A 9,920-nucleotide genomic window follows, 5' to 3' on the forward strand; every position below is an offset into this window, starting at 1 on the left:
GAGGTTGTGCTCTTAAATGGTGGCAATGGCGGTCCCAATATCATCCTTTGATATCTTGGAATACATTCACAGAAGTGTTCCTTTGGCGCTTCGAACTTGAATGGAGACATCTTTTTTCTGGATTTAGATGAAGAAATAGAGCCAATACATGAATCAATGGAGTCCATTGAAGACAAATTCAGATAGGCAGCTCCTGCAACTACTGAGCTACTGAGGTAGAACAAGATCTAAAATCGATGACTTACATCAAGAAAACCTCATGCCTTGACAAATTTGTTGTTGAACCAGTATCTCCAATTGATGAAGGGTTTTGATTCCTACGCTAAAACCGAAGCAACCACATATCTATTCACCTTCTTTTATGGTATTTACACCTTGTAGTAAAATCAGAGATCTGGTTTGTATGACAGAGTCTCATTCCAAATAAATAGATGAAGATGATGTGAAAATTGCTATTCCACCAAAACCATCAGATTTGTCACTAGAATCATACTTCCATACCATGCTTCCAGTTTTGAGGAAATATCAGACAGACTCTCTTCGAAACATTTCTTTGTTTCAACTACATTGCTTTCTGGTTTTGCAAAACTTGGAATGGTTAAGGATGATCGTTTCATATTTGACCAAATAATTGAAAATGACTTGGCGTGTTGGAGTGAAACGATATATGGTTATGATGAAAGTAATGGGCCTCGAGAGGCTCTTAAATTGCTCAATAAAATGGTACGACAAATCATAGTTCCTGATCATATCACAATGTTGTGGGTCATTTTTGTTTGCTCTCATGTTGATGAGTTTGTTCAAGGTAAATGGATTCATACTTACATAGATAGAAATGGGTTTGGAATATCTCTATTTGTGGCATTGATGGATATATATGCCAAATGTGAAAACTATCTTGACTGTGTACTTGTTGCAATTAAATTTGACAACGTTGAGACTCACCTAACTATGTTGTTAACCAAGAGTTTCGCATGGAAAATCATGATGTTACAAGGTTCTTTTGCTAATGAGTATTTTTTAATGAAGCTTAATTCTCTTAAATGCATCTTCCAGCTCTATCAACTTATTGCAATGACAATGAATTATTTAGATACCCTCCTCCAGTCCAATATGAATAGAAGGATTTTTGTTGTTGTTGGGGCATACTCTACTGAACATGAACTTGAATGCAATGAACTTGAATGGAGTAACCATAACCTGTTTCCAATCATTGTGTCAATTGCATCACAAGTTTATTTCTTCATGATATTGAGGCTTGATTCCAGACAGGTCATTGTTGGTAGTAATGTTGCTATTGGATTTCCTTTTGGTGCAAAATTTCAGAACAACTCCAAAAGGGTTGAATGATAATTCTGTTCTGTGTTCCAATCAGAAATGAATTTCCACTTCATGGTCACCCAGGAATGACAGTATTGAGCAAGCTTTCATCTAGCTTTGTTTATGCCAAAGCTTATGATTGGATCAATTTTGATAGTACCAATGGCCAAACAATAGAAACTCGTGAAGATTTGTGGTTTGAAGATGTTTCTTCACTTAGTTTACCTTCAAAGAAAAGAATTGGTTTTCAATAAGATGAAACTGATCTTAAGATCTTTTGATTCCTAACAATGATTACTCAATGAAGACTATTCATGATATTTATTGTGTTCAAAGAATGTTTGGTCATTTTATGATTGTAGATCATGATGATGTTGATTCTACATCTAATAATAATAGTGTTGAGAAGCAGAGACACATAACTGGAAATTGTCAACATCTTAATCCAATGACAAAAGTTGTTGATTTGATGGATAGTTGTTTAGCAGAAGTATTCCATGATGAAATTGTGCAAACCTCATTTTTCTAATACAGGAAATAAAAATGATGAAATTCTTGAAATAACTCCGGAGTTTCATTAATGCTTCAATACAACATCAAGAGAAATATGAAGAACTAGAATATGTTCAACAGTATATTCAGTTTCTGCGAGAAACATGCAGGCAAGATGATTCTAGTGAAAAATACATTTGAAACATTTACCACTGAAGATGATTCTAAAACTGAGTTGTTAATCTTCATCCCCTTTCATTAACTTTACCCAATTCATTCCTTTGTTCTGTGCGAAGATTTTAAACAAAGGTTTAGGCTTGATCCAATAAGAATGGAACATTATGAGAACAGGCAATTTTCATGACATGGTGCATTCCTTTCCATTTATTCATTTCTAGATGAATCATGGTAGATGAACATAATCAAGAATACCATTCAGAAAACAAAATGATAAATGATAAATGACAAAACTAAAAGCCATGCATTCTAGCCAGAATTTGATGAATACCATTATTATGTTGTGGAAACAATGCTGAAAATAAAAAACGACATTCTTGCTTTAGGTAATCCTCATGCTGGGTTGAAATCCATTCACAGTAAATCCTCCATCAACAGAAACAATCTGTCCAGTGATGTAGGAAGCAGCAGGCAGACAAAGGAAAGTCACCAAGGAAGACACTTCATGTGTTTCTGCTATCCGCTTTATCGGTGTTCGAGATAGCACTTCATTCACAAACTCTTCGTTAGCAATTAACTGTAACAAAGGTAAACAATCAGCAACATAAGTTATAAACACTCCATATGAATTAACCAATCTTTATACAAAAGATATGGCAAGGCCTCCGAATGAATAATTCAAAGTGCGAAAGAGCATTACATGTTCCACAAGTGGTGTTTTTGTATACCACGGCGCAACACAGTTGCTCCTTATATTATCTTTTGCCCATTCACAAGCAAGACTTTTTGTCAGCTGATTGATTGCAGCTGAAGAAAACATCACGGTGAATCGCATGAGTAAAGAAATTCCTTTCAAACTGGTTTACGCCCGTCATATTTGAGCAAACGATTATACATAGAGTTACCTTTACTCGCTGCATAGATGGTTCCAGAACCTACACTCGTGAGAGATGCAACCGAGGAAATAAACACAATGCTTCCATTTCCAGATTCTTTGAGAAGAGGATACGCCACTTGGCATAGATGGTACACAGAATCCAAGTTAGTAGCCATCACTTTCGAATAATCTTCGGTTGTATACTCAATTGTCGGCTTCCTCACATTCGTTCCAACATTGTTTACCTAAGCTCACAAGATTATGATAATAAGATTATTTTCAACAAATCGAATATTTGTATTTGGTTCAGATGGAGAAGAAATAACCTACAAGTATGTTGAGCTTGCCGTTGAAGGAAGAAGCCACTTGTCGAATAAGCTCGTCTCTTTGAGAAGAAGAAGACGCGTCACATACCGATCCATTAACCGAAAAACCCTTACTTTTCCATTCATTTAAGCATTTATTAAGCTCTTCTTCATTCCTAGAACAAGTATACACTGTGGCACCAAACTCGGCTAGTTCCTCCACTACAGCATGCCTGAACGGTAAAAAAAATCAAACCCCAGAAAATTCAACAGCTAGAAAATTTGTAAATTTAAGTTTTTTTTTAAGTAAATCCCATTTTCATGAAACTCAATTAAGCAGAAAAGTGTGTACAAAATGAGAGCGAAAAAAAGTAAAATGAGGGGGAAATTGAAAAGAAAATAAAGCGAACCCGATTCCACGCGTTCCACCGGTGACTAGAGCTGTGAATCCGGCGAGGGACCACCTTGAGCCTCTGCTAGTGATCTCTGGCTTCGCCATTGTTTTTCTGTATCCTGGTCGAGAGAGGAGGGTGACGTGGCCGTGTGTAGTGCTAGTTTATCAGATATCAAACGTCGCCGTTTATGTTTCAATCTCACTCTGGCCACTCGAGTAGCGAAATTTGGGTCTAACTACTTTTTTATTTTTTCTTTTGTAGGAAATTTTCTGAATAAGTCTATTTCTCAACCTTTCTTTGTCTAGAAGTTTTTTCAAATATCATTTAACATCTATATTTCACATTTGTTTAAATGCTCACAAAAAAAGACTTACATTTTTAACATATCATTGTTCTAAATTACATTTAATGTATTTATATCTCTTTCCTTTATTCATATTATGATTTTTATGTTTTAGTAATGTTGATTTCTATGTTATTAGTCTAAGTGCTAACGTGACAGAGATTGGTGAACCAAAATGTTCATAAACCTGATATTATTTAAGTTGATGTTGAGAAATCTTTTATCATTAAATAGATGTTTATGTTATGTGTTCAAATGCTTAAATGGTGATGTGTAGAAAATGTTAAGTTGAGTTTTGGGGTAGCTATCAAAAGGTTTGATTCTAGTTTTAATAGAAGACACACTTATGTTGTGATGAGTTGTTAAAGAGGTTGTGAGTATAAATAAACAAATAGAAAGATGAAACATGGTGACCTTGGATCGAGAAAGTGTGGATGTCGTTTCAGATTTTGTGGGTAATATTTAGCGAAAAATATATGGACATTTAATATGTTGTGCGGTGTACGCAATCATGAGTTGGATCACAAGTTAACAGGTCATTCGTTTATCGATCTTTTAGATGGTGAAGAGAAGGAAATTATTGTTGAAATGACAATGAACATGATTTTACCTAAAAGCATACTAACAATTTTGCAAAGAAAGACACCTGGTAATTTAACAAATAATAAGCAACTTTTTAATACTCGGCACAAAAATGACAAGGAAATAAGGGGTCCAAGAACTGAAATGTAATATTTGTTGAATTTTTTTGGATGAACAACATTACATTTATAGGTATAGAGTGTGTCGTGATGAAAAATTTGTTCAAGATATCTTTTTATGCGCATGTAGAATCCATCAAGTTGTTTAACACATTCTCCATTGTATTTGTAATGGATTCAACATATAACATCAACAAATACAAGCTACATTTGCTTGAATTTGTTGGTGTTACTTCTATAGAGATGGCATATTCAATTGCATTTGTTTTTATGGAATGTGAAAAGGAATATAATGTTACTAGAACTCTAGAAATGTGTCACAATTTGTTGAAGGATACAAATAATATGCCATATGTGATTGTAAATGATCGCGATACTTCACTGATGAATTATTTTTGACAAAAACATTTCCTGCATTATAAACTCTACTGTATCAGTATCACTTAACTAAAAATGTGAAAGCTAGATGTAAGTTACTAATTGTACTAGTAAAAAAGTATTGAATGTGTGGCACCTCTATGCTGGTAGGGGTGGCCAGAGGCCTTAGTAATTATCTTGTCGATAAGGGTTTGCCCGTGGCAGCGAGAGGTTCTATTTGATGGTGTTTACGATGATGAAAGAGCAAGCTCACGTGAGATGATAAGCTATATAGCTTTAAGATGTATTTCTCGTGTATTATAATATGTCCCCATCGGTGTTTGAGATGAGATATTTATAGAGGCTCTGAGCCTTGAGTTAAGCTTTCCGAGGTGGTGGACCGTTGAATCATTATTTCCTAGGGAGACATGGATTAGTCTGTTGGCCCTGACTTCCCCTTACCGAGGAACGTCTCTTCTCATATTTCTCTTGAATAGGTGAGTAGGGTATACTTAGGGCGAGCTAGTCCCTAATTGCGGGCGGAAGATGGGAGTCACCTCTCATGGGTTGTTGTTATCCTTCCGCCCTTAATAGATCTTTTACAAATATATCAATATCCAGTCCCTCAAGCACAAGTGTTTTGATACAGAGTGAAGTGATTTAAATGACAGAGCGTTGGGGTCATCCTTCTAACGAGACCCTGAGTCTCTCAGGAGAGGTTATATGTTGAACTTGTTTGATAAGACTCTAAGTCCCTTGAACGAGACATTAAGCTCATCGGTCAAGACTTTGATCAAACCCTCAGACAAGATTTTAATTTAAGTTTCTCGGGTTATACTTTGGTTGCGTCCCCTGAGAGAGACATTAGGTTGGACCCTATTTGAGGCAACGTTAAGTCCCTCAAGTGAGGCGTTTATAGGAACTTGTTTGGTGGGCTTCTCAGTTCCTCACGTGAGATTAAATGTTAAGCATGTGTGATGAGACTCTAAGTCCCTTAGGCGAGGCATTAAACCCCTCGGCCAGGACTTATATCAAACCATCAAACAAGTCTTTAAGTTAAGTCTCTCGGGTAAAACTTCAGTCACGTCCCCTAAGCGATACTTTAGGTTGGGACCTTGTCTAAGGCAACATTAAGTCCTTTAGGGGAGGCATCTAGAGGATCATGTTTGGTGGTACTCCTAGTCCCTAAAGCGATATTATATGTTATGCATGTGTGATGATATTCTAAGCCCCTCAGGTGAGGCATTGAGCCCCTCGGGCGGGACTTTGATAAAACCCTTAAACAAGACTTTAAGTTAAGTCTCTCGGGCCGGACTTCGGTCGCGTCCCATGGGAGAGACTTTAGGTTAGACTTTGTTTGATGCAGTATTAAGTCCCTTAGGAGAGGCATTTAAAGGAGCCTGTTTGAAGGGACTATCATTCCCTCAGGCGAGATTATATGTTAAGCCTTTTTTATGAGACTCTAAGTCCCTCAAGTAAGGCATTGAGCCCATCGGATGGGACTTTGATCAAACCCTAAAAAAAGACTTTAAGCTAAGTCTCTCGGGCCATACTTCGGTCGCATCCCCTAGGTGAGACTTTAGGTTGGATCTTATCTGAGGCGATATTAAGTCCCTTAGGTGAGGCATTCAGAGAATCCTGTTTGGTGGAACTCTTAGTCCCTCAGGCAAGATTATATGTTGAACCTATTTGATGAGACTCTAAGTCTCTCAGGAAAGGCGTTTAGAGGAGGTGGCCCCTGGTGGATAGTACAATCATATTTCCCTTAAGAGTGTCAAGAATTTTCTTGTGGAATTCTAGCATATTCTTATTGCCTTAAGAGGCCTCAAGGATCTTCTCGTGGAAGTCCAACGTGTTTGTATTTCCTAAATAGGCAACAAGGATCTTCTTATGAAGTCCAGCGTATTTGTATTGCTTGGAAATGTGGTAAGGATCTTCCAGTGGAAGTCCAACATATTTTTATTGCTTGGAAAGGTGGCAAAAAGCTTCTTGTGGAAGTCCAGCATACACGGTACCGAAATCAAAATGTTATCCCTACTTATAAACAATCAAAAATTCATACATAGGTATGAGATATGCCCCATAAAAAATTACAAATAGTCTAAATAGAATAATATTTAAAAAGGAAAGAGTTCCAGGTTCTGGGTAAGAGTCGTCCATCCAACTTTGGAGCTTATATGCTCTGTGTGGGAGCTTTTGGAATATGTGGTATGATTTTTCCCAATTAGGTTGTAACTTTCCATGATGTGGAAGAAAAATAACTTGTCTCAGCACTTGGTCACCTTCTTGCATTTCTCTTATCATCACCTTGGAGTTGTATCTTCTAGTGAATATATGCTTGGAGGAGAATTCATAGATGTTCATGACATCTCTTACTCGTACGTCATCGACCAAATCTGCAGTGTATTTTAGTCATGTATTGTTCACTTTCTAGTTGAATTGGGAGCGTCGCCATGAAGGTGTGTCGATCTCCACCAACGAAACCTCCCGAGATGGTGTTAAGTGTGTGGCAGGTCATCTGGGTCTCATGTGTAACACCCCAATTAAAATAAGATAATTATTTAATTTAAATTAATATTTTTTTTATTAATTTAATTGAATAATTGGAATTTGGGATTATTATTACTATTATTTTGGAATAATAATTATTGGGATAATTATTTATTGGAAAATATATATAAGTTGGAATTAAGGAAAAAGTCCCATTTTGGAGTAAAAAGGTTTTTACGTGAAAAACAGAGAAGCGATCGTGAAAGAGGAAAAGGGCAAAGGCAGAGCAAGAGGAAGAAGGTTGGAGAAGAGAAGAGCTTGAAGCTTGAGATTTGCCGGATTAACTCAGGTAAGGGGGGTTTATCATCGGTTAAAGGGTATTATATGATAATATGTATTGGGTAGTGATAACCATTGTTTTATCTCTGATTAGATTGATGTATGATGAATTTGTGAAATAGTGGATGAATGAAATTGGATGATAATTGAAAGGAATTCGTAGAAATTTAACATCTATGCACATAACAGCCAGTGGATGAATGAAATTGGATGATAATTGAAAGGGAATTCGTAGAAATTTAACATCTATGCACATAACAGCCAGTGGATGAATGAAATTAGATGATAATTGAAAGGGAATTCGTAGAAATTTAACATCTATGCACATAACAGCCAAATGACGTTCGCCATTATGCCTTCGGCGTTCGCCGTTTGGGTTTTTTTTCAGAATAAGAGCGTTTAACGCTAATGGCGTTCGCCATTAGCCTAATGGCGTTCGCCATATCAGTTTGACAGACAGTTTTTCCAGAATGAGAGCGTGTAACGCTAATGGCGTTCGCCATTAGCCTAATGGCGTTCGCCATATCAGTTTGAAGGGCAGATTTCGCGTTTTAAACTCCCAGATGTGATATCGTGGTAATGTTGTTGTTGTTTTGTTGGGTCTTGAGTAGTATAGGCATTAGTAGAGTGTGCTAATACTGTTTTTGATTATGTGGCATGATATGATATGCTTATGTGATAATATACTGATGATGTGTGATGGTATGCATGATGCTGTGAATGTATCAGTTATGTGTGCACTTGTGAATAGACTGTTTTATGGCTTAGAGTGTGAGCATATGTCTATTCTTGAATTGTTGTTGATGATGTAGCATGGCTAGGTGATTAGCATGCATATTGTGGCCTTTATGGTGGTAGCTAATTCCCATTGTGAGGAATTAGTGAGTTAGTCATTATGGATTGTTGTCGATGTTTGCATGCTAGGTGAATTAGCGTGCATAACACAGCCCTTGAGGGGTGGTAGCTAATTCCCGTGGTGAGGAATTAGTGAGTGAGTCACTAGGTCTCAAATGAGTGGGACTAGTTGGACTTGGTAGCCGTGCCTGGATTTGGACGGTGAGGTGAACTATATGTTCACAAATAGTCGGTACCGCATGCATGGAGTCTCATTGCATAATATGTGTATGGCGTATAATATGAATGGATGTATTCCAATATTATACGTGTGTTTGTATTGATATTGAGTATGAATATGAGTTGTATTGGTATTGAATATGATGTTTGAATTGATACTGCCGTTATTGAGTGTGTAGTCTGGTTAGAGTGATTTGATGCGTTAGTTACTTAACATTACATAATGTTGTATAATGCTTATTATATTGATTGAGGAACTCACCCTTACACCTATTTTTCAGGTAACGAGCAGTGAGTTGAATAGGAGCTAGTGCTTGGAGTCTAGTGTAGTCTCCTAGTGGGTCATGCTCTGATAGATGTAACATCGGGAAGGGATGTTTGAATATTTTATTGATTGGTTGTGAACCATTTTGCATGTAATATGTTACATGATGTGAATAATTGAATTGATTTTATCCGCTGCGTATTATGCAGATACTTTATAAATTGGATTAAATAAATGAGCATGACAGGATATTCTGATGATGGTTGTGAAATGATTGTGTGACACCCTTCGGGGCATAATTACTCTGATTGATATGTTGCTATTTTAATTGAAATATTTGGGGTATTTTAGAAGGGTGTTACATTAGTGGTATCAGAGCATAGTCGGTCGAGTCGAGTCGTAATTATTCTGTTTCCCCTGTACGTGATAGGTGTTGTGTAACCCTATCAGTACTTATTGTTTTATCTTGTTGGGTTCTCAGAATAGAGATGGCTGGAAGAGGTAGAGATGATGCTGCGATTGCTGAGGCTCTGGGTATGCTAGCTGGAGTACTTGGAGGGAATCCGAATGTGGTGGGAACGGGAGCTGCTCGTCAACTGAGTGAGTTCCAGAAGAACAATCCTCCAATGTTTAAGGGAGCATACGATCCAGATGGTGCTCAGAAGTGGTTGAAGGAGATCGAGAGGATCTTCCGAGTGACTGAGTGTGCCGATAACCAGAAGGTCAGGTTCGGTACGCATATGCTGTTAGAGGAAGCAGATGATTGGTGGGTTGCTACCCGCACT

At 37.2% G+C, this 9,920-nt stretch overlaps 1 protein-coding gene across 3 annotated transcripts; it reads right to left on the bottom strand.

Annotated features, from left to right (window-relative positions):
• Positions 1-1,864: 1,864 nt before the first annotated feature.
• Positions 1,865-3,915, bottom strand: LOC127083847 (tropinone reductase homolog At5g06060). 3 transcript variants are annotated; one of them, XR_007788560.1, is made up of 6 exons: positions 3,582-3,915; positions 3,197-3,404; positions 2,895-3,111; positions 2,690-2,796; positions 2,321-2,566; positions 1,865-2,098 (listed from the first exon to the last, which is right to left on the bottom strand). XR_007788560.1 is itself a non-coding variant. In XM_051024184.1 (5 exons), the coding sequence occupies exons 1-5, from the start codon at positions 3,668-3,670 to the stop codon at positions 2,372-2,374; spliced, it is 816 nt and encodes a 271-aa protein (XP_050880141.1). In that variant the 5' UTR covers positions 3,671-3,915; the 3' UTR covers positions 2,168-2,371. The 3 variants fall into 3 exon arrangements, 1 of the variants encoding a protein (XP_050880141.1); XR_007788561.1 differs by having other exon boundaries at positions 1,865-2,206; XM_051024184.1 differs by lacking the exon at positions 1,865-2,098 and having other exon boundaries at positions 2,168-2,566.
• Between the last annotated feature and the right edge of the window lie 6,005 nt (positions 3,916-9,920).

Source organism: Lathyrus oleraceus, chromosome 5 (genome assembly GCF_024323335.1).
Source record: "Lathyrus oleraceus cultivar Zhongwan6 chromosome 5, CAAS_Psat_ZW6_1.0, whole genome shotgun sequence".
Lineage (NCBI taxonomy): Eukaryota > Viridiplantae > Streptophyta > Magnoliopsida > Fabales > Fabaceae > Lathyrus > Lathyrus oleraceus.

Bases quoted from the DNA above. Each gene is read 5' to 3' on its own strand.
- LOC127083847 (XM_051024184.1), bottom strand. From the start codon at position 3,670: ATGGCGAAGCCAGAGATCACTAGCAGAGGCTCAAGGTGGTCCCTCGCC. The intron at 3,405-3,581 runs GTTCGCTTTATT...TTTACCGTTCAG, and splicing joins GGTGGAACGCGTGGAATCGG to GCATGCTGTAGTGGAGGAAC. The intron at 2,567-2,689 runs GTAATGCTCTTT...CCTTTGTTACAG, and splicing joins AAACACCACTTGTGGAACAT to TTAATTGCTAACGAAGAGTT.